General features: G+C 60.5%; 3 protein-coding genes across 17 annotated transcripts in view; 1 reads left to right on the top strand and 2 right to left on the bottom strand.

The window, feature by feature from the left end:
* EXD3 (exonuclease 3'-5' domain containing 3) overlaps window positions 1–12,063 on the bottom strand; it is an 86,578-nt gene extending 74,515 nt beyond the window's left edge. For 7 of the 11 annotated variants that reach the window (XM_041724271.1, XM_041724277.1, XM_041724275.1 and 4 more), the window contains exons 1-4: window positions 11,747–12,063; window positions 8,255–8,349; window positions 6,952–7,080; window positions 3,034–3,135 (exon numbers count right to left, since the gene is read on the bottom strand). In XM_041724271.1, coding sequence (XP_041580205.1) covers window positions 3,034–3,135; window positions 6,952–7,080; window positions 8,255–8,279 — 256 coding nt within the window. In that variant the 5' untranslated portion in view covers window positions 8,280–8,349; window positions 11,747–12,063. Of the gene's footprint in view, window positions 1–3,033; window positions 3,136–6,951; window positions 7,090–8,254; window positions 8,350–11,746 lie in introns of those variants that run through there. The other 4 variants (XM_041724278.1, XM_041724276.1, XM_041724274.1 and 1 more) reach the window with 3 other exon arrangements.
* NOXA1 (NADPH oxidase activator 1) lies at window positions 7,166–16,772 on the top strand. 2 transcript variants are annotated; one of them, XM_041724285.1, is made up of 14 exons: window positions 7,166–7,611; window positions 9,706–9,788; window positions 10,737–10,845; window positions 12,077–12,211; window positions 12,436–12,543; window positions 13,391–13,450; window positions 13,671–13,714; window positions 14,204–14,336; window positions 15,447–15,486; window positions 15,671–15,729; window positions 15,909–16,063; window positions 16,164–16,278; window positions 16,376–16,490; window positions 16,576–16,772. In XM_041724285.1, the coding sequence occupies exons 1-14, from the start codon at window positions 7,435–7,437 to the stop codon at window positions 16,662–16,664; spliced, it is 1,422 nt and encodes a 473-aa protein (XP_041580219.1). In that variant the 5' UTR covers window positions 7,166–7,434; the 3' UTR covers window positions 16,665–16,772. The 2 variants fall into 2 exon arrangements, with proteins under 2 accessions (XP_041580219.1, XP_041580220.1); XM_041724286.1 differs by lacking the exons at window positions 13,671–13,714; window positions 14,204–14,336 and having other exon boundaries at window positions 7,173–7,611.
* Window positions 16,714–20,748, bottom strand: ENTPD8 (ectonucleoside triphosphate diphosphohydrolase 8). Of its 4 annotated transcripts, none has more exons than XM_041724284.1 (9): window positions 20,034–20,159; window positions 19,847–19,964; window positions 19,175–19,325; window positions 18,880–19,039; window positions 18,565–18,795; window positions 18,215–18,478; window positions 17,934–18,044; window positions 17,650–17,784; window positions 16,714–17,573 (listed from the first exon to the last, which is right to left on the bottom strand). In XM_041724284.1, the coding sequence occupies exons 1-9, from the start codon at window positions 20,157–20,159 to the stop codon at window positions 17,382–17,384; spliced, it is 1,488 nt and encodes a 495-aa protein (XP_041580218.1). In that variant the 3' UTR covers window positions 16,714–17,381. The 4 variants fall into 4 exon arrangements, 3 of the variants coding, with proteins under 3 accessions (XP_041580218.1, XP_041580215.1, XP_041580217.1); XM_041724283.1 differs by lacking the exon at window positions 19,847–19,964 and adding an exon at window positions 20,672–20,748 and having other exon boundaries at window positions 16,715–17,573; window positions 20,034–20,401; XR_005983016.1 differs by lacking the exon at window positions 19,847–19,964 and adding an exon at window positions 20,672–20,748 and having other exon boundaries at window positions 17,441–17,573; window positions 17,934–18,072; window positions 20,034–20,401.
* Window positions 20,749–21,334: the final 586 nt, after the last annotated feature.

Genomic DNA, 21,334 nt, shown 5'->3' on the forward strand with positions numbered 1-21,334 from the left:
CAGCCCAGGGAGGAACCGGCCTCCTGCGTTCTGCCCGGGGCCTCACCCAACAGGCCCTGCAGGGACCCTTCCCACCAGGTGCAGGTTGCAGCAGGAGCAAGGGGGGGGTGGCTGCCCCTCTGAGGGCCTCCTGCCAGTATGGGCTGGGAACCTTGGGAATGATGAATGACTACTTAAAAATGATATCCTACAAAAACATTCAATGTCGTAGGAAGAAACGACCTCACCATGTAGCAGATGGCTGTATTTACGTGAGCACAGTGCTATGGCGTGTGCCACAGGACGCCCGACCCAGGGGCGCCAGACCAAACACAGGCCAGGAGGACATGCAGGCGCTGGGGGTGCAGCCCACCCCTCCTTTCTATTTCTTTTTTTTTTTTTTTGTATTTGCTAAATATGATACAACACACACACTCCACTTTGTATTTACACACAAAAAAAGAAAACCACAAATGATATCTTAAAAGTTAAAATCAGGGGGCCCAAGTGTCACCTTTGGTTAAGCGGTGGACTCTTGGTTTTGGCTCAGGTCGTGACCTTGGGGTCCTGGGATCAAGCTCCGCGCTGGGCTCTGGCTCAGCGGGAGCCTGCTTGTGTCTCTCCCTCCCACTTACACTCAGGCACACTCTCTCTCAATAAACGCACTTTTCAAATCCTTAAAACAAAAGTGAAACTACGAGGAAAACTTAGCTTTGGAAAGGAGATAGGGCACCTGCCGGCTGGTTCCCCCACCCCAGGCCATAAGGGAGGTGGCCCCTGCCCCCTGGACACCAGGTGCCCTCTGCAGTGGAGCCATCTCTCCAGGGCCCCCAGGGCCCCAGCTCTGCCTTGTGGTCCACCCGATGGCATGAGCCTCCCATGTCATGTGCTGCCGCCAAACTCGGTGGCTCAGAGCAGAACAATGTTTACCATCCCATGCAGGGTCAGGGGTCAGGAACTGGAGGCAGTGTGGCTGTGTGGTCCTGTGTGGGGTCTCTGGGCTCAGCTAGGCCGGGGGCCTGTCCAAGCCAGAGCGCCTGCGTGGCTGTGAATGCGCACCTGTGCACCTGTGCACAGCTGGGCTGCTGGCCCAAGGCCCACAAGGCAGGGCTCACAGCCTGCTGGGTCTTTCATTGCCTGCTTCCTTTCGGGTCTAGGCAGATTGGATTGCTGGAGGTCATCAGTTTCTTGAGGTTTTCCCCACGTATGACCCCAGTATTGGTGTGGACGCGGCACAGGTGTGCTTCTCCTCTCATTCATGCAGAGCCTCGTTTACTTCTCTTCTCTTTCCTTAGTCTTGTCAGAAATTTATTTCACTAGTCTTTTTAAGTTTGTTTTGGGTCTTACTAATTTTTACTTTCTGATTTACTTACTTAGGCTTTTCTCTCTCTCTCTCTTTTTAAAAGATTTTATTTATTCATGAGAGATACAGAGAGGCAGAGACACAGACAGAGGGAGAAGCAAGCTCCATGCAGGGAGCCTTATGTGGGACTTGATCCCAGGACCTCAGGATCACGCTCTGAGTAGAAGACAGGCATTCAACCGCTGAGCTACCCAGGCATCCCAGGCTTTTTTCTTTTTTTTTTTTTTCCAGGCTTTTTTCTTCATGAACTCTCGCTTCTTCCCTTTAGTATCTTCCATTTGTTTTTTACTTTTTTGGGCATGATTTTCTTCCTTTTTTTTTAAATTTTTTTTTTTATTATTTATTTATGATAGTCATACAGAGAGAGAGATAGAGAGGCAGAGACATAGGCAGAGGGAGAAGCAGGCCCCATGCACCGGGAGCCCGACGTGGGATTCGATCCCGGGTCTCCAGGATCGCGCCCTGGGCCAAAGGCAGGCGCCAAACCGCTGCGCCACCCAGGGATCCCCGATTTTCTTCCTTTTTGACTAAATATGGGCTTCTGTGCCTTCCTCTTCCTCATAACGGCCCTTGGATATCTGGCTTCCTTCTGACCTCCGGAGCTGCTGTGTAGGCTGGGTTCTCTGTCCTCTAAATGATTCATGCTTTCCCTGGGGGGGGGGGGGGGCTCCTTGGACAGGACCCTGAACCTTTGGCCTCAGGACTCACCCCTGCATGTCTCAAGGTGTCATCCACTTGCTCATTCATTTCATGTAACATACGCTCTTCCCTTTTCCACAGGCTGTTGTACTGGATTTGTCGGCCATGACGTGACCCTGCAGGTGTGCTCCAGGGCGCTCATCCTGTCCCCTTCCTGCCTCCAGAGATGGGCCCTGGCCCTCAAAGTGGCCACAGTGCAGGGCCCGCAGATGGCGGTGGGACTGTCTTCGTTCCTACTTTCCAATCCTGGCCCAGATACCCCCTTGCAAGGGCCGCATGTAGAAAGGAGCTCAGGGACCAGTGGCAACATGCTTTTCCATTTGACACTGAGAGGCAAGTAACTGGCAGTGGCTTAGGTTTGTGAGAGCAGAGGAGTGGTGACGCGGTCTCTGATGCCCATAGGCCAGACTCCTACAGGCCCCTGACCACCAGGGATCCTGCAGGATTGTGTTAAAACTTTCCCAGTTTTACAGTCTCAACTCTGAACCTTAAAGAAAATGACTCCTGAGCTGCTTCATGTTTGCACGGCTGCCGTCCTGGTCCTGGTTTTCCTCTTCAAGGTTTCTGGGGAGTCAGAGGTCCAGGCTGCCTGGTGTCCACAGTCAGCAGCCCATAAACAGGCTCTAGTGCTGGGTTTTAGAGACATGGCAGCTGGTGGGTGCACCTCACTGAAGCCTCCGGGGAGGTGCTGGGTGACCCCGAGTTAGATGTAGCCCCGGGCAGGCCAGGGCTCAGGAAGCAGGTCTCCAGCACCAAGCATTCCAATCAATCCAAGGCTGTTTTTATTTCCCGAGAGAAAAAAAATTATTTTTATTTTATATTTTTTCCTGGGACATGCCTGTTTTTTAAAAAGGAAAGAAAAAGACCCAACTCCCTTGTATTAGGCTAAAAGCAATTCCTGCCTGTTTGGCATCTGTGCCCCTGAATTAACCACAATTCCTTTAAAAATAGATCCATGACAATGCTGACCGCCATCTGCATCACATTCTTACCTGAGGAAACAGCTCCCTTTCCTGGGCTCCTCCCCTGAGTAGGAACTGTGGGGTCTGCACAGATGGGCCCATGTGCTGTGGCCACTCCAGCTGCTTCAATGCCTACATGGGAATAGATGTTAGCTCAGATGGAAGGAAGTTTTCTACATGACAGTTAAGCAGTTAAGTTTCGGAGCTGGAACAACCTCAGACTCGTTAATCATCCCAACCTTCAGGATGTCTGTAAGACAGCAAAACCTTTCATTTAAACCTTCTTTAAAAGCTGTTTTAGGGGATCCCTGGGTGGCTCAGTGGTTTCGCGCCTGCCTTTGGGCCAGGGCGCGATCCTGGAGTCCCGGGATCGAGTCCCATGTCGGGCTCTTGGCATGGAGCCTGCTTCTCCCTCCTCCTGTGTCTCTGCCTCTCTCTCTCTCTCTGTGTCTATCACAAATAAATAAATAAATAAATATTTTTAAAAATTAAAAATAAAAGCTATTTTAAATCAAACATTTATTTTGCGGTAAGTAGAGATGCACACGTACTTCTGAGAGAAATGTCCTCCAGGTGTCACCTCCAGGAGCCACATCACAACCCCGGAGACCGAACAGGCCAGTCCGCCCATGGCAGTAACCTGTCAGCAGCCCCAAGCAACTGCTCATCGGCTCCCCATTTATACAATGGGTCCAGTAAGAAAGCCATATAAATGGAGTCCAAGTAGGCAATCTCCTCTTGCTCAGCTCGCTCCCAGGAGGCCCACAAGCCACTGTCCCTGTCGCGCATCCTGGCACCACCTCGCATCTCCTCACTCAGGTGCACAGTTGGCTTGGCCAGTCAGCCACTGCAGGACACGAAGAGGGTTTCTAGCTTGGGGCTGCTATTAATAGGGCTGCAGTACACATTAGAGTACAGTGACAGCCAGGGAGACAGGTCTTTTTTTTTTTTTTTAATTTTTATTTATTTATAATAGTCACAGAGAGAGAGAGAGGCAGAGACACAGGCAGAGGGAGAAGCAGGCTCCATGCACCGGGAGCCCGATGTGGGATTCGATCCCGGGTCTCCAGGATCGCGCCCTGGGCCAAAGGCAGGCGCCAAACCGCTGCGCCACCCAGGGATCCCCGAGACAGGTCTTTTTATTTCGTCTTTCATCTTTTCATTACAGGAGGAAAGAAGCTGATACAAGAGCAGATGCAGCAGACTCCTCGATGGTAATCCAAACAACCAGAGTACTGGGGAGTAAGTCCACAGGGAGGATGGAGCCCACGGGAGGTGGAAGGGTAGCCAGGGCACAGAGGGGACCCGGACAAGGTCATGTCCTGGAGGCCAGGTGCTAAGGGGGGAGGACAAGGCATGCTCAGTGTCCCCATGGGGCTCAAGATGTGGATATTGCTGGTGACCCTGACCAGCCTTTGGGTAAAGTGATGGTGGGAAGGGCGCCTAGAGCCAGTGAAGGAGCAAGCAGCATGATGGAAACATGCAAGAGTGCAGCCACCTGTAGCAGTCAGAGTTCAATGGAGGGACCACACGACCAGCAACCCCACTCCTGGGTGTGTACCCAAGAGAACTGAAACTCGGCCACACAAAACTTGTACACAAATGTTCACTGAGGCATCTGTCACGATAGCCAGAGTGGGAACCAATCAAATGCCCATCATCAGGTAAACGGATAAAGGTGGAGTCCGTCCACACGATGAGTGTCATTCAGTCCTAAAAAGGAACAAGACTCTGATAGGACCTACAACACGAATGAAGCTCAAAAACATGACGCTGAGTGAGAGAAGCCAGACACACAGTCCATGTATTGTGCGGTTCCATCGACATGCAACACCCAGAAGGGCCAAGTCTGTAGAGATGGGGTCAGCGGTTGCCGGGGCAGGGGCAGGTTGATGGGCATGCCAGCCAGCCATGGAATAAGGTGATGCTTGTTCAGTCCTGTGAATAGGACAAGAACAGTGATCTGCACACTGTAGAAATGACCTGCTCATACACGGATTGCACCCCAATTTCCACAGGTACACAGCAGAACTGGACACTGGACATTCCAAGTCTTTCAGGCAGTTCTGCTGCAAAGGGGAGTAAAGACATGGCCAGGGTGGGTGGGTGTGGGCTCCGGGAGGAAGGGGGGCCAAGACGAGAAGAATGACAGTATGATGATGGGCTGACTCCATCAGGAAACCATGCTGGAGTGGGAGGGGGACAGTGTCAGGGAGGGGGCAGACCTGTGGGTGCCTACATAGGGGTCCCTTCTGGCTGCTTCCATTTCCTCTGGAAGCCAGTAGTCAGGTCCTGGACTGGGCTAAGGCACAGGAGGAAGGAGCGAGCGGACCCCTATCTGAGGCTGGGGTTCAGGGTGAGACTGGGCACCTCGGCCGCACTCCTGCAGCCCAGATGAAGGGAACGGGACTGGAGGTGTGGGTGGGTGATGGGGTGTCAGGAGGCATGAGATGAGAGGATGCGGGCAGGGTGTGGGTGCTGCAGCTGTCAGCTTTGAGGAGCCCCAGGTGGGACCTTGGTGGGCCGCAGGATAGGCCCTGCAGGGAAGGCAGGAAAATGAGAGTGTGAGGGATGTCTGCGCAGGTGGGAGGGAGAGGATCACGCTGTGGGTACCATCCTCCAGGCTAATGGGTCAGGAAACCCAGGCCCAAAGGTGAGGAAGCAGGTCCTCAGGGGCCCAGGCCCATGGACATTCGCTGAGGGAGCTGCCTGGGGGGCCTCCAGGTCTGCCAGGTCAGGACTCAGCCCTCTTCCCCTCAGGTCACACAGGGAGGATCCGTGGCTCCCAGGTCACAGGACTCACAGGCCCATCCTGGGAAGGAGGACACCAACGTGAAAGGTGAGTCAGGTCTTGAGCAAGAGTCGAGCCATCCAGGACCCGAGTACCCCCTGCACCATGGGGCCAGGAGGCTCGCTCAGTGGAGAAAGGGCAGAGCATGTCTGTGGGAGCATTTCTGGGCCCAGCTGCGGAGATGGCTCATCCTATGTGTCAACCCAGCAAAGCCACGGTGCCACCTAGTGGGTCAACCACTAGAGAGAGAGGCAAGAGCATCTGGTGCCGGGGTACCGAGGGGCAAGGGAACGCAAGTTGGGACTGGAATTCCGGACCGTAGTCCAGGTCGCTGGAGCCCCCAGGCGCCCAGAAAGCATTTTCTAGGAGACTGACAGTCGGGACGGTAGCCTTGTCCTGAGGCAGATGACTGTCCCTAACCTGGTAGGCCTCATCCAGTCCCCAGAAGGCCTTGGGAGGACAGACCTGGCTCCCAGACTCACGAACAGCCTGAGTTCTGCACCCCTGCAGGTTCCTCCAGGCCCCACAGCTGCTCGCTGTCAGGCTCACCCTCTGCCCTGGGCCCGTTTCCCCGGAGAACCCCGACCCACGTGGCTAAGAGCGTGACAGCCAACCAGACACCTACCGGGCATCAGTAGGGACATGTGCTGAGAAGGCAGGGGCCCCTGCAGCCACTGCAGGCTTCCAGGGCAGCTCCTGGTGGGGGGCAGGTGCCACCTCCAGGTCCACAGACCTCCGTCTGGCGGGGGGGGGGGGGGGGGGGGGGCTTCTACTTTCTAGGTGATGGAGTTCCTGGGGGTCAGGGAAGCCCACAGGGCACAGGGTGGGCCGGCCTGCCACAGGGGCGCGGCGGGTGGGTCCCTGTCCCAGAGAGGGGACGGGCGGGGCGGGGCAGGGGCTGGTGGGGCCCTGTTCCCGAGGGGGTCTGGGTCACGACAGGTGGGTCCCTACTGAGGGAGAGGGCGATGAGGCAGGTGACAGGGACACGGGGCGGACGGTCCCCACGAGTGTCACCGGCACCTCCCCACGACCCGCCGTCCCGGGGGTTGGATTCGGGGACCCCTCCCACGCTGGGTCTCTGCTGTCCCCGCGGGCCACTGGGCGAGGACCCCAACCCTGACCCCGCCCCTCCTGGGCCCGCGCCCGGCGTCGCTCACCTGAGCCCGCGGGGTCCGCCCGGAACCCTGGCCCGGCCGCGGCCGCAGCGATCCCGGACGGCTTTCCCCGGCGCACTGAGATCCACCCGGCCGGGGGCGCTACCGGCGGGGAAAAGCGAACGCTGGGAGCTGAGGGCGGAAGTCGGGCTGAGGGCGACCGATTGGAGGGAAGGGGCGGGGCCGGATGTGGAGGGGGCGGGGCCGCGGGGACTCCAGGGGCCGCCTGGGGCCCTGAGGGCAACCGGGGGCGTGGCGCACCTGCGCAGGCTCACCGACTGCACGGGCTACTGGCTCCCGGCGCCCACTCCGCCGCGACCTTCCGCCGGCCTCCGTAGGGAGTACCCCCTACGTCGCCGCGCCTCTCCGGATCCTGGAGCCCCTGCTCCGCGGCCTTTGGCCCCCAGTCCCGCCGGACCCCGCACGGCACCCACTTGCCCGCCCCGTTCCAGCCTGGAAGCACAGGCCGACAGCCGTCACAGCGCCATGCCCTCGCTAGGGGACCTGGTGCACGACTGGCACCGGGGCGTGCAGGCGGTGGCCCGTGGGGACTGGGGCTGCGCCCTGCGCCTCTTCTCGGGCGACCCGGACCCGCCCGCCAAGATGTGCTTCAACTTGGGCTGTGTGCACCTGCTGGCCGGGGACCCGGAGGCCGCGCTACGGGTGAGCAGGGTCCCCGACAGCGGGCACCCAGGGTGGCCGCGGGGACCCCACCTGTGGGGAGGCTGTTCTCTGGCCCTGGGGACCCAGCTGCCGGGGTGAGCCCGGCATCCCCGCCCTTCTTCCTGACGGTCATCTGGGGGATGTCCCCCACTGTTCTGCCTCAGTGAACAGCTATGGCAGGTGGGAGCTGTGTGGTGGGGGATCCCACCTGAACTCAGGGCCACGATGGGGGGCGGCCTCCCCCATCATCTCCACGTGGTGATGACCACGTGCCAGATTCTCCAGTCACCAGGAAGGGCTGGGGTGATACTGGCTCAGGTGCTTGGTGTCCTAACATACCCGGAAATAGGCTGGAGGCTGGATCCTGCTTGGAAGGGGCCTGCCTGCCCCTCAAGGTGTAGGGCTTGGAGCAGGGACTTCATCAGACACCTATGGCGATGCGCAGATGCTGTCTTGTTGGTACCCACACCCCAAATCTAAGTACTCATCTTTTCCCCAATCTGTTCCCCAAAAGAACCAAGAGCTCAGGAGTGCACACAGGCACACATGCACAGCTCCTCTGCTGAGGGGGCAGCACAGAGCTGCTCTCTGCCCTCTGAATACTTTGTATTCTTTCAAGTGATGCGTATTCAGGGGTACGTACAAAAATCCAGCAGCACCCCACTCATCGTTCCCGTCCCCAAACCTCTCTGACAGAACCAGGATCCAGCAGTTTTCAAGACGATCAGTGGCAGTTACCTGAAAAATGACACAAATGAAAAGAGAATTAGATGTTATAGGAGAGCATCAGTGTGAATATCTTGCACAACTTCATGTGGGAGTGAGAGGGAGACTGGGCAATGGGTATAAGGGATCCCCTGTTGCTTCTTGCCTCTGCGTATGAGTCTACAATTCTCAGTAACAATTTCAGGGTTTTTTTTTTTAAGATTTTTATTTATTTATTTATTTGAGAGAGAGAGAGAGGCAGAGACACAGGCAGAGGGAGAAGCAGGCTCCATGCAGGGAGCCCGACGGGGGACTCAATCCTGGGTCTCCAGGATCAAGCCCTGGGCTGAAGGCGGCGTTAAACTGCTGAGTGACCCGGGCTGCCCCAGTTTCAGGTTTTTAAAAAAGACTTTATTTATTTATTTGGCAGAGAGAGAGCACAAGTAGAGGGAGTTGCAGGCAGAGGGAGGGGAGAAGCAGGCTCCCCACTGAGCAGGGAGCCCAGTGTGCGGCTGGACCCCAGGACCCTGGGTCATGACCAGACCTGAAGGCAGACGCTTCTCCGCCTGAGCCACCCAGAGGCCTGTCTTTCTAATTCAAAAAGATAACAAGTGTGGGACACTTGGGTCCTGGGGTGACCCTGGGGTCCTTTTTTAAAAAAAAAGATCTTATTTATTTATTCATGAGAGACACACACACAGAGAGAGGCAGAAACACAGGGAGAGGGAGAAGCAGGCTCCCTGCAAGGATCCTGACACAGGACTTGATCCTGGGACTCCAGGATCAAGCCCTGGGCCAAAAGCAGGCACTAAACCGCTGAGCCACCCAGGGACCCCCCTAAATAATATCTTTTTTAAAAAAAGATAACAAGTGTGTCATTCTGTATGAACTATCAGAAATAGGAGTTTAGGGACGCCCAAGTGGCTCAGCGGTTGAGCGCCTGCCTTTGGCTGGGGGCGTGATCCTGGATTCCCGGGTTCAAGTCCTGCATGGAGCCTGCTTCTCCCTCTGCCTGTGTCTCTGCCTCTCTCTGTCTCTCATGAATAAATAAATAAAATCTTAAAAAAAAAAAGGAGTTTAAAAAGACAAGAATGTCGCATAAGTTGGAGCCCCAGGGGTGACTGGTGACCGTGCTGGAGCACTTCCTTCTGTTGTTTCCCGTCGTCCTCATGGTAAACAGAGTGGTTTATGATGACACCTCACTGGGCTCTTCGACCTCAGGAGCTCAGGGCACCTGACTAGGGATGCATGCACCCAGATACCAGCTCTGGAGACCCCTGGATGTGTGGCCGGCTCGAGGGCCAGTGGAATGCCTCAGCCCCCAGTTGCTGGCCATCTGCCTGGACTGTCTGTGACACAAGGGTGATCCTTGGGCATTTTCGTCCTCAGGCATTTGACCAAGCAGTGACCAAGGACACATGCCTGGCTGTTGGCTTCTTCCAGCGAGGTGTGGCCAACTTCCAGCTGGAGAGGTGAGCAGAGGGATGCCTTGTTTCTTCTCTGACGCCCCTTTCTCTCTGCACAGTCCATTCTTGTACTCCCCCCATGCTCTCCCCGTGGGTCACCCCCCCTTGCCAACCCTCTCCTGTATAGCCCTGGGGAAGCATGGGCAGGGTACAGTGCTCCTGCTGCAGAAGATGCAGGGCAGAGCCGCATGGTGAGCCTCATCTCTGCCGAGGTTCATGGAGCGCTTTCACGGACATCCCCTCCTCTGCTCCTCACCACGTTGTTACTGTAGCAGGGATGGTGTGATCATACTCATTCTGCAGATGTGGACTCCGAAACAGGGCTGCAGGAATGGTGTGTCCCAGGACATGGAGCTGGTTGGGGTCCTCAATGCTCACCCAGGGTTCTTTCTCCGTGATCCTTCCCAGAGAAGGAACCATTCTGCAGGATAGGCTCATCTTCCCACTCCCTCACCTAGCCCCTGGATGAGCCCCACGGATGGCCCCATGCCAGGCAGGCCAACTCTGGGGGCAGCCTCCTCCTCTCATGGAGCCAGGGGCCTGCCTAGGGGAGGCTGAGGAGCTTCCTTCCAGCAGGTCTGTGCAGAGGGAGGCCCCCAGGGGACATGGGTCCCGAGAAGCAGGAGGGAAATGCTCAGGGCACTCTATACAGCCAGGGTTGGGCAGACAGGGGCCCCAGGCAGGGCAGCAAGCCTTCCAGAAGGCAGAGCTGGATCAGAGCTAGCTTCACCTCACACCCCAGGCCGGGTGCCCTCTGTAACCCCACAGCCATATCTGCATATTGATCCCTTGATCCAATGGTAGAGACTTGAATGCCCACCATGTGCTAGGACCTGGGTGGCCACCACGGCCCCTAGCAGGTGTCCTGGAACTGGGTGAGGGAGGCTGGGACAGGACTTGGCCCCTTCCCCAATGGCCTCAGAGCCCCGCCCCCTGTTCCCCCACTGCTCACAGGTTCCAGGAGGCCCTGTCTGACTTCCGGCTGGCCCTGGCGCAGCTGAGGGGTAATGCGGCCATCGACTACACGCAGCTGGGCCTGCGCTTCAAGCTGAAGACCTGGGAGGTGAGCTTGCACAGACTTGCACAGGAAGCTGGCCTCCAAAGGTGGTGCCCCACTGCCCCTACGGGCCACGGTCCCACCCCGAGGAAGCTTAGGGACGGAGAGTTGGGAGACTGCCAGAAGGAGGGCCGGGGAGGGTCAGAGAGGCAGCAGGGAGTAGCAGATGGGGTCAGGAAGAAGCATGGCTTGATCATGGGCCCCTGGCAGGGGACAGGCAGGGAGCGCCCCACCTTGGGCTGTCCAGGCAGCTGACGCCAAGGGAGGGGAATGCAGAGGACACCCCCAGCACTCCCAGCAGTGCTGCCTAGGAGCCTTCTCCAGACGACCTGTGCTTCAATAAACAGATGGTGGAAAGTCCTATCAGGTGGGGTCTGCAGGCACCTGGGTTCCCTAGCCCACTGCACCCACCGCCAGAGGGCTGGGCGTGGGCAGTTGGCCTGGCAGTGACCACCCCCCGCCCCCAGCCTTGTAACAGAATCTCCAGAGGGTGGCCAGCTGGCTCTGGGAGTGTGTGTTGCTAGGCAGGCCACAGAGACCGCAGCGCGCAGAAGAACCGGTTGGTTCTGTTGACGAAGTCGAGCTGGGCAAGCACCTGCTACCCTCACAGCGGGTGGGGGGGGGGTGCGGGTGTCTGCGGGGCCTCCTGGAGCACCAGGCAACTCAGCGTGTCCTGGTGTCCTTCCGGCCACAGCCGGAACCCGACCCTACCTGTCTGTCAGAACGTCTTCTCACGCGGGGGCAGGGGCGGGTGAGGAAGGGGACAGGCCCGAGCGGGGCTCCTGCGACAGCAGCGCGGACTCCTGCACCAGGCAGGACGCGGTCGGTCGCGCAGAAGGGGGCGGAGGCGGACAGGACGCTCCCTGAGCTCCCAACCTACCCCTGATGCTCGGAGCAGAGAACCTACCTCTCCTGCTGCGGTTCTGGAGACCGAGGTCGGCCCGGCAGAGCCCCGCACCTGCTGACAGGCCGGCTGCCCATCCCCGGCCCGTGGGCTCCGCGGCAAGGCGGGCACCCAGAGAGGCCTCGGGGTCTTTGCCGGGGGAGGGCGGGGCTGGAGGCGGGGCCAGGAGAGGCGGTTGGAGGTGGTGGCGCGGGGAATGGGGCCAGGGGTGGGTCTGGGGTGGAATCAGGGGCGGGGGCGGGGGGGCCTGAAGCCGATCTGGGGGTGAGACCAGGGGGGCAGGAGCAGAAGAGCGAGCGAGGGAGAGGGCTGTGACATCTCGTCCCCTCCCAGGTGCTCTTCAACGTGGGGGCGGCACAGTGCGCGCTGGGACTGTGGGCTGAGGCCGCTGGCAGCCTAGAGGAAGCCCTCTGCAAGGGGCCAGAGGGGACCCGGGAAGACCTGCATGCCGCCCTGGCCCAAGTGCAGGTGAGGAGAGCAGGCCAGGCCCCCTTAGCGCTCGTCCAGGGCTCCTATCTGTCCCAGCGCCCCCAGACCAACTGTATGAGCTGAAGAAGTCTCTAGAGGGAGGTGCTCCTGTGCCCAGGTGTGGGGGCTGGGGAAGTCTCTCAGGGTGTGAGAAGTGGGTGGGGGGTCCCTGAGGCCACAGCCCTGTCAGATGCTCAGGTCTGCATTGGCTGGACCCCCTCCAGAAACAGGCTACCCTGCAGCTGCGGCAGGTCCCCAGGGGTGAGGTCTTTCGGCCTCACAGGCGGTACGTGGAGCACCTGGAACCCGTGGATTTCCTGGGCAAGGCCAAGGTAACCACCCCCCCCGGGTGCTCAGGGGTCAGCAGCAGCCAGGGGGGTGAGCTCAAAGGGTCCTTGTTGTTAGGGAGCCTTCGGTGGGTGGGTGGACAGTGGGCACAGGGCCATCCCTAGGCCGCAGACATGCCCGAACTTCTGGGTCGTGGCTGGGTCTCCATGTGGGCTTCAGATCCTGGGTTCTTGGAAGCAGCAGGCAGAACCCACCAGAAGCTGGCTGCAGAGGGGCACCTAAGTGGTGCTGCCCCCCCAGCCAGACCCTTCTGGCCTCAGCACCTCCCTGAGTCTCTGTTTCTGTGTCTTCCTGCATCTCTGCCCCAGAGAGTGGGATTGCAGGTAGGGCTGAGGTCAGCTGGCCAGGCAGTGTCACCCAAATCACAGCCCTGGGGGCAGGGGTGGGATACAGGGACCTGTGTGCACAAAGGGAAGTTCGCCTGGATTTCAAGCTGGTGGCCCTGGATTAGCCCCAGCCCCCCGAGGTCACCGGGGGCCAGTGTGCTGTGTGCCACCATGTACACGTCTGGTGAGGCTACATGCCCCACACACCTCGTCTTCATGACCTCTGCTGGCTGGGGCCAGGCGACTCCGAGCTGCATTAATGAATCAATTCAGAGTCTGCTTCTCACAGTACCAGGCATCTGAGAAATAAAGATATTTCAAAACTTGTATGAAAAGGAGGCTGAAACCATCCGCACACATGTTGTCCTTCGTCAGACGTGTTCTTCCCACCGTCCTGGCCCCCACCGTGGTGGTCTGGCAGCCTTGGGTTGGCTGTGGGAGACTCCCCCTGGGGGGTTGAGGCTGGGGCCCCCGACACAGCTATGCCCGTGCTGTCCCTCCCTAGGTGGTATCCTCTGCCATCCCTGATGACCATCTCCAGGGCTCCCGGCCTCAGCAGCGCCAGGTGAGTGGGGCGCCCTCCAGCCAGCCCCCAAGTGCCCCTGTCACTGTACAGACCTGAGCGCTTGAGGCCTTTCTCTTTGGGGGTTCCCGATGGTCACTGATGTGAGGATGGGAGTGGCAGGCCTGTGTGAGAGTCTGAACATCATGCAGCCTTACCTGGGGGTGCTGGGCCTTCCCCGGGGACCTGCATCCTGGGACAGGACAGCATTCTGGGCCTACAGGTTTGGGACACAAAGGATGCAGCCAGACCTGGACCTGCCCCATGGTAGTTAGAAGTGTCTCACCTCTGCCTCTTGCTTCCCCTGTGGCCCCGGAGGCCAGAGGCCAGGACTGTCACAGCCCCTGCAGACTAGATGTGGCCAGAGCCCTTGAGGCCGGGGACAGGTGTCCAGCCTCTATCCACCCTCCCCATGTCCCTGTTATCCAGAGGCCCAGTCCATGAGGAGCTGCAGGGGGCACCGGCAGGGAGCTGACACTGCTGGTTGCCCCGAAGCTCAGGGCCCTACCCAGGGAGGGCGCTGACTGGGTTGTGGGCTGACATGCTCACCCCTCCAGCCTCCTCACAGCAGGGGCCGTCCAACCCGGAGAGGGGGTGGGGCTCAAGTCTGCAGAGGGTGGGGGGACATAGAGCAGGGGCCCACTCTGTGCTGCACCCTGTGCTGCCCCTCATGTCCACACTCGGGGCTCCTCTCAGGCAGGGAAGTGGCCTGAGCCGGTGGTGTTGGGGAGGAACAGGGCTCCCCCCATCCCGCAGGGCTGGAGACACAGGCCTCTGTGGAACTGCCGTCTCTGGCAGTCCAGGCGTGCTCCCTGGTGTAGGGACAGAGGCTGGCTCTGGACGGGTGGCGCAGGCTGACCACTGTGCGCCAGTCATCTGTGATGAGCGGGTGAGTGCACCTGGGTCAGGGGGACAGGGGCCCTAGTGCTGGGGGACACCCCCCAGGCTGAGCATGGGGACCAGGAGCCACAGCCTGGGTCTCAGGGCAGGGCAGGTGGCCTCACTGCCTGCTGGGGACAGACCTTTGGCCTCCCCTGTCCAGCCAGAAATGCGGCTGGGGCCAGCCCAGGTGGCTGAGCTGGGAGCATGCTGATGTCCCTGTGGCACAGACAGGAGTCTGGGGTACCTCACCCCACCCCAGGCCTGGGGAGTGGCTGGCCTGCAGCCTGGGCATCTGTGCCTTTGGTCTCAGGCCATTCAGCCATGGCCTTGTCACCCAGCCTTCCCTCCTGGACTGAGAGGTGTGTGTGGCCACTGCCCACGGCCTGCGCCAGGAGAGGGGGTCTTCCCTGCACGGAGAAGGTGGTTGGACTTAACACATGGTTTATCCAACGACTCAGTAAGAAAACAGTCTCTTCACTGTCGATGCTCTGTTAACTCAGGGTGAACACACCTCTGCTCTCAAAGGCCCTGTTCCATGGGCTTCACTGAATCCCTGCAAGGCATGAAGGCTATGTTTATGGGGTTCGTGGATGGGGTCTTAGGCCTCGGCCTTCCTGACGACTTCTGAGGTGCTATAAGCAGCTGGTACAAACACTTCATTACCCCACCTGAGGTCAGAGTCTGAGTCAGGATGGCCTGACTCCCGAGGCCCCTCTGGGGTGTCTCCCCAGCACGTCCAACACAGGTGCAGTCCAGTCGGCCCCTGGCCTGGGCCCCCCAGCTTGAGCCTCCATCTCATAGTGCTTGGTGGTGGGGTCAGGGTTGGGTGGGGTCAGGGTGGGGGTTAGGGTGGGGTTGGGGTGGGTGATGGGGTCGACCCTGCTGATGTGAGGAACATGTGTGTGGTCTCCAGCCTGTGGGGACCTGGTTCATGCCCTGAATACACCTCCATGTGGGTTGTATTTATGGCTTCCTGCTGGTCAGCGGGGTCAGTGGCAGTAAACCTCACCACTGGGTCTGCTGGGAAAACTGCCCCCCCAGGCCCCCCCCAGGCCCCCTCTCCTGGCCCCCCTCCTCCCTCCCTGACCCCCTCACCAGCCTGTGGCTCTTCCTACAGAAGCCCTGCATGGAGCAAGTTGGCAAACACATTCCTCCAGGTGAGGACGTCCTGAGCCGCGGGTGGTCAGCAGGAGCGCTGGGTGGAGGGGTCCCAGGCAGGCCTCCGGGGGTGCTTAGGCCCCAGAGGGAGGAAGCTGTGGGTCTGTGGTACAGGAGTTCCTCTGCTTCAGCATGTTCCACATGGGGAGTGGGCAACTGAGTCCCTGCTCTGTCACCCCACAGGCCTGCCGGTGGCAGGGAGGCCAGAGCCCAGCCCCTCTGAGGACCCCTCCGGCACCAGGGTAAGAGGCACTGGCCTTCACGTTGCTGCCCTGTCCCTCAGATGGCCCTGGGGACCCAGGTTGTGGAGCCTCACTGGCCTGCAACCCCCACCCCTCTGCTCCAAGGCCATCCCAGCTGGGCCCCCAGCGAGCAGCTCCAGGCTTCGCAGGCTGACGGCTGCCTTTCTGCCTCATCCCAGGTGGTGGCTGTGGGCGGCCCTGAGTCCTTGGTGACGGTCACCGTGCAGTGTGCCTTCACCCTGGCCCTGAAGGTCCCCTGGGGAGCTGGCCTGCCCCACCTGCGGACCCTGCTGAGCCAGGCTCTCCCTCTGCAGGCCCAGCATGGGCAGCTCAGGTGAGCAGATGGCAGGTTCATGGGGACTGCAGAGGTCAGAGGTCAGCACCTGCCTGAAGCAGCCCTGCCCCCTCGCCCACTCTGGGGGGTCTCTTTGCAGTTACCGGGATCCTAGCCATGAGGCACGCTGGGTCGCCCTCCCCGGGGAGGAAGCACTGCAGGGGGCCTGGCGAGACACAGCGGCCAGCCGTGGGGGACTGCAGCTGCAGTGCCGGGTGAGACTTGGAGCTGTGGGTGTGGATCTGTGGGGTGGGGGCCTGGGCCTGTCTCTGCCCTGCCAGCCCTGCAGCCTGCCCCCTCTTCCTGCCACAGGCAGCAGGCAGCCGGCCAGTCCTGTACCAGGCGGTGGCCCAGCACAACTACTGTGCCCAGGGACCTGAGGACCTAGACTTGCGGCAGGGGGACATGGTGGACGTCCTGTGTGCAGGTCAGTGGGCTGCTGGGCCCAGGGCTTCTATGAGTGTATGACAGTTGCTATGCTCTGAGGGGCCCTGATGTCCCCTTGCATGCAGTGGACCCAGCGTGGCTGGAGGGCCACTGTGACGGCCGCATCGGCATCTTCCCCAAGTGCTTCGTGGTCCCAGCTGGATGGTCCATGTGAGGAGCCCGACACCCCAAATCCAGAGAAGAAATCGCCCCAGGATGATTTCTTCCTGTGGCAAGGAGAGTTTTAATAAAGCATCTTCCCCACACTGAGGTGTGGTCTGTATTCTCGGCTTGTCCATTTCGGGGGCCACAAAGGCTTCTGGGGGTGGGAGCCCAGGAGTGGCCATGGAGCCTGGATTCCACTCCCTCAGGCAGCAGACTACCAGGGCCGCAGCTGGCCTCTCCGCAGCCTCCTCCTGAGGCCCTGCCCGCCTCTCCCAGGGAGCCAGGCCCTTCCCTGCCACGAGGTCACCCCCACTTTTGGGCTTGACCCGGCCCCACAGCCTGCTAATGCAGTAGACCACACTGCCCTGGGGAAGTGTGGTGTAGGACTGGGTGACGAAGGGGGGAGCGGGAAAGGGGGTAGGAGGGAGGCGTGGGGGGGGTTGGGGTGGGAGGAGGAAGAAAGAGGGAGTGGGGAAGGGGAGCAGAGGGGTGCCTGAGGGGGGTGGGAGGGAAGCTGAGGGGGGCAGGAGTGGGAGGTGGGAAGGGAGCAGGAGGGGGGCCACAGCACACCCTGACCAGCCCACAGCAACCCTGAGGACAGAGTGTGGCCATCTGAGCGCGAGACCAGGGCCCCCAGGACAGGAAGGCCATATGGGTCAGGAGCACAGAAGGCAGCCCTGGGCTGTGGGAGCTGGGCCTGGGCCTCCAACAGTGGGTGGTGGCCCACTCAGCTGTGGGTCCAGAGGAGGTGGATGGCAGCAGCTCCAAGAGTGGCCCCGAGCGTAAGCACCATGAAGCCAGCACCTGCTGCCCACACGCCATAACTCTGGGCCCTCCACTGGGCGGGCACAGCGGCTGGGACCATGCTGGTCAGGTTCAGCATGTAGCCCAGCGTCCAGCCGATACTGGTGCCGCTGACCTGTGGGACACGAGGCTGGTCAGGGCAGCTGCCCCAGAGCCCCTGCCCCGGATGGCTGGGCCCAGGAGGTGATCACCTGCTTGTGGAACTCAATGCTGGTCCAGGTCTCTTCACTGAAGCCGTAGCCTTCCAGCAGCAGCGTGAGTATGTACAGGCCCGAGGCACAATAGTCATGCAGCCAGCGCTCCTGCCCCGATACGCTTGCCTTCACCTGGGGGCCGGCATGTGAGGGGCCAAGGGATGCACCCCTCCCGTCCCATGGGGGCTGGACCCACCCAAGCACATGGCCTGGGTCGTGCCTGTGATTGCTGCAGCCTAGGGCACCAGGAGGCTGTGCTGGGGACCCCGCATGTCCCCCACCTGCTTCCAGGGCCTCTGGCAGAACTCCCACACAGTGGTGTTGACAGTGGCCAGCGGCTGCTTGGACGTGAGGTTCAAGAAGGCGAAGGTGTAGTAAAAGGACGAGAAGGCCTGGGCACAAGGAGTCAGGTGGGTGCGCCTGCATTGGGCCGGTGCCGGGGGCCCAGGTCAAGGGAGCCCAGTGTGCAGCAGGCCGAGTCCCCAAGGCCCCCACCTGGCATCAGGCCCCTCGGGCTCCAGAAGGAGGCTGGGACCCGGGGGGCAGACAGAACAGTGCTCACATAGAACTGGCCCTGCACGAGGGGCTGGTAGACCCCGTCGAAGGTGCAGTGTCCTCGGCCCTCGCAGCTGGAGAAGTTGAAGAGGCCTTGGATAGCTGAGACGCAGGCCGTGGGGCTCCCTGTTCCTTCCACGGTCAGGTTCCCTGCCCCGTGTTGGGGGGGCGGGGTATGCACACAGGGTGACTCGTACAGGGTGGCCAGGGACAGCATGGCCCGGTAGCCTCTATGGTAGCACGGGTGGCAGACCAGGGGGCCAGGGCTGGCCTGCAAGAGGTCAGGGGGAAGCCTGGAGCCTAGCACAGGCCCAGAGGCTGTCCTGCCACCCCCCCTTTCCCTGCAGCCAGGCCAACCTGCACCAGCTGAGCCAGGAGCCTAGTCAGCATCTGGTCATGGCCAAAGCACAGGTAGCTGTGGGTGTAGATGCGGTGCTCAGAGCCATAGAGGCGGAAGATGGCCTGACTGCTCTCGTCCAGGATGGGGCCTCTGGGCACAAAGGTGATCTGTGTGGAGGCCCCACCCATGTCCAGGGCGCCCACTAGGGTCCCCTCCAGGGGCCGGATCCATTCTCCAGAGAAAGAGTACTGGGGACCAACAGGTGCAGTGAGTCCCGGCACCTGCTGCACCAACCCCAGCCCTGGTCCCCCTCCCCGGGGCAGCCGTGGCACCTGGACCAGCCTGCCCAGGACGTAGTTGATGGTGATCCAGCCGAAGGCACCTTCGTCCTGCCCAGTCAGGAGCTCAGCACCCCGAAAGTCCAGGGGAGACCGGCCCAGGGCCTGGCTGACTGCCGCAAAGATGGCTGTGGCCTGGGAGCCATTCTTCTGGCTGCGTGGATGGGACCAGCTGCCCAAGTGGGAAACCCACGGCCCCGCCGCCCGCCCACCTGCTGCAGCCTTGGCCCCTCAGCTCCTGGGGGTTCCTCCTGCGAGCACTGGGCACTGGGCCCTGGGCCGCCCTCACCTGAGCAGCCTCATGCCAGCCGTGGCCCCCAGGAAGGCGGGCGTTTCCTGATGTTTTGCTTGTGGGATAATCACCAGGGCCTCTTCCAGGCAGCCCTGCAGGCTCTCCCCAGCCTGCGCAGGGTCAGAGGCATACAAAGAGATGCCTGGCCCTGAAACACAGCACCCGGGACAGGGCTGTAGCTGCTCGGTGCCCCCAGGAGGCCCGGCAGTGTCTTTATCCCAGGACCTCTGGGTGAGATCTTATTTGGGAAAAAGCTCTTTGCAGATATAGTTAAGGGTCTTAAGAGGAGGCTCAGCAGGCTCCCTGGGGCCCTGAATCCAAGGCCCATGTCTAAGGGAGGACAGGGGGTGGTGACACATACGGGGAAGGCCTTGCAATGCCACGGGGAGAGGGGATGACAGGCTAGTGGGTGCTGTGCCAGGTCCCTGCGGGCAGACAGTTCAGCTCCAGTGCCGCCATGAGCTGAGCCACCCAGGTCACTCCCTCAACCTCTCTGACCACTTTTCTTTCGGGTCAATTAACTGACTTGCTAAAGGATGTGAACGTAGCCCCCACTGGCTCCGGCCTCCCCCCAGCTGGTGCCACTCCTGCCCCCCCGCACGTGAATCCCACCCAGGGAGCAGGCCACAGCTGTCCACACCCACACCGCTGATGGCGCTTCCTCCTGACCTTTCACCTGGCAGGCCAGCGCCTGGCTAACCACACCTGTGCTGTTCTGCTTGTCTGCTGGCCACCGATACACAAAGAGGGACGTGTGGGTGGACCCCGCGTCAAACACGACCCCAAACTGAGGGTGACAGCAGGGTCAGGAGGGTGCTGCCTGCCCAGCCTCCTCCTGCTCCAGCGCAGGCCCTACCTTGGTGTCTGTGGGCAGGAGGACACTGGTGGCCTCCACCAGGATGAGGATGAGCGTGGTGAGGCCTGAGGCCACTGTGGCCCCCAGCAGGGTGCTTAGGACCTGCTGCTTCCAGGTCGGCCCCATGAGGGCTGGGCACCTGCAGAGGGGGCACCTGTGGGCACCCAGACTGTCTGTGCTGCAGCTGCAGACGCTGCCTTCCCTGGAAGGTCAATGTGTCCTTCCTGGTTGGTGGGCCTCCGTCCTCCCTGGTCACTGGGCCTCTGTCCTCCGTGGTCACTGGGTCTCCATCCTCCCTGGTCGGTGGGCCTCCGTACTCCCTGGTGGGTGGGTCTCTGTCCTTCCTGGTTTGTGGGTCTCTATCCTCACTGGTTGGTGAGCAGGGCCGAAGACCAGCATGTCAGAGCCAGGCCTGCCTGGGGTGCCACGGGGCCAGGGCTAGCCTGAGATGAGCAATGGTGAGGCGGTGGCATCCAGAGGAGCCTCTTCCTCATGCCGGGGCCATGGTGTCTTCTAGGCAGCCCCCTCCCCCGCCCTCCTGGGGGAAGGAGTCCCGCACTGCAGGTCAGCGCAACTGACCTCAAGGGACCCAGCCCCCCTCCTCTGCTGCCCTCCTGCCTCCTCTCTGCAGCCCCAACCTGATCCTGGTGGGCATAAGTGCCTGGCTGGGGGTCCAGGGAGCCTCAAGTGTCCTCTGAGGAGTGTGGTTGGCAGGGGCCTGAGGAGCATGTCATGACTAAGGACCTTGAGCTCAGGGAGCTCGGAATAAAGACCCTGGTTTCTGGTTGAAAACCCAACCCCCCCCACCCCACAACAAAAAAAAAACAACCCCTGGCTTCTGTCATTGGATTCCGAAATGGTTTAGTTGGCTCCAGACGGGCTCTGGGCCACTGGCTGGGCTGAGCCAGGAACGCGCTTGGCACAGGGGCCCCAACACCCCAGGCCAGGCCGTGCGTGGGGCCCTCAGGAGTCTAGGCACCTGGTGTCCCCCCCGAAGGCACCACTCCCTGGGATCTCCCGTGCTAGAGGTCCTGCGACTGGGTGTCCACTGTGACCCTCACAGAAATGGAGATAAACGCAGGTGATTTCAAGCTGAGTGAGGGGCAGGGGAGGTAGTACCATGAGGCCATGGCCCCTAGTGACCAGGGACAGCATGGGCTGCGAGGTGAGGGTCCCATTTTAAGGCAGGAGGGACAGACTCAGAAGGCGGGTGGCCTGTCAGGTCCGGAGGAGACCCAGTCTGGGTCCCCACCCAGCATGCAGGTCACAGGCAGGGCCCAGGGATGCCGGAACCCCTCTCA

Source organism: Vulpes lagopus, chromosome 12 (assembly GCF_018345385.1).
Source record: "Vulpes lagopus strain Blue_001 chromosome 12, ASM1834538v1, whole genome shotgun sequence".
Taxonomy (NCBI): domain Eukaryota; kingdom Metazoa; phylum Chordata; class Mammalia; order Carnivora; family Canidae; genus Vulpes; species Vulpes lagopus.

Excerpts from the sequence above, each read along its gene's own strand:
- NOXA1 (XM_041724285.1), top strand. The coding sequence starts at position 7,435 with ATGCCCTCGCTAGGGGACCTGGTGCACGACTGGCACCGGGGCGTGCAG. Across the intron at positions 7,612-9,705 it reads ACCCGGAGGCCGCGCTACGG|GCATTTGACCAAGCAGTGAC; the intron begins GTGAGCAGGGTC and ends TTTCGTCCTCAG. Across the intron at positions 12,212-12,435 it reads CCGCCCTGGCCCAAGTGCAG|AAACAGGCTACCCTGCAGCT; the intron begins GTGAGGAGAGCA and ends GACCCCCTCCAG.
- ENTPD8 (XM_041724281.1), bottom strand. Across the intron at positions 19,040-19,174 it reads GCTGGCATGAGGCTGCTCAG|CCAGAAGAATGGCTCCCAGG; the intron begins GTGAGGGCGGCC and ends CCATCCACGCAG. Across the intron at positions 17,574-17,649 it reads GCATTGAGTTCCACAAGCAG|GTCAGCGGCACCAGTATCGG; the intron begins GTGATCACCTCC and ends CGTGTCCCACAG.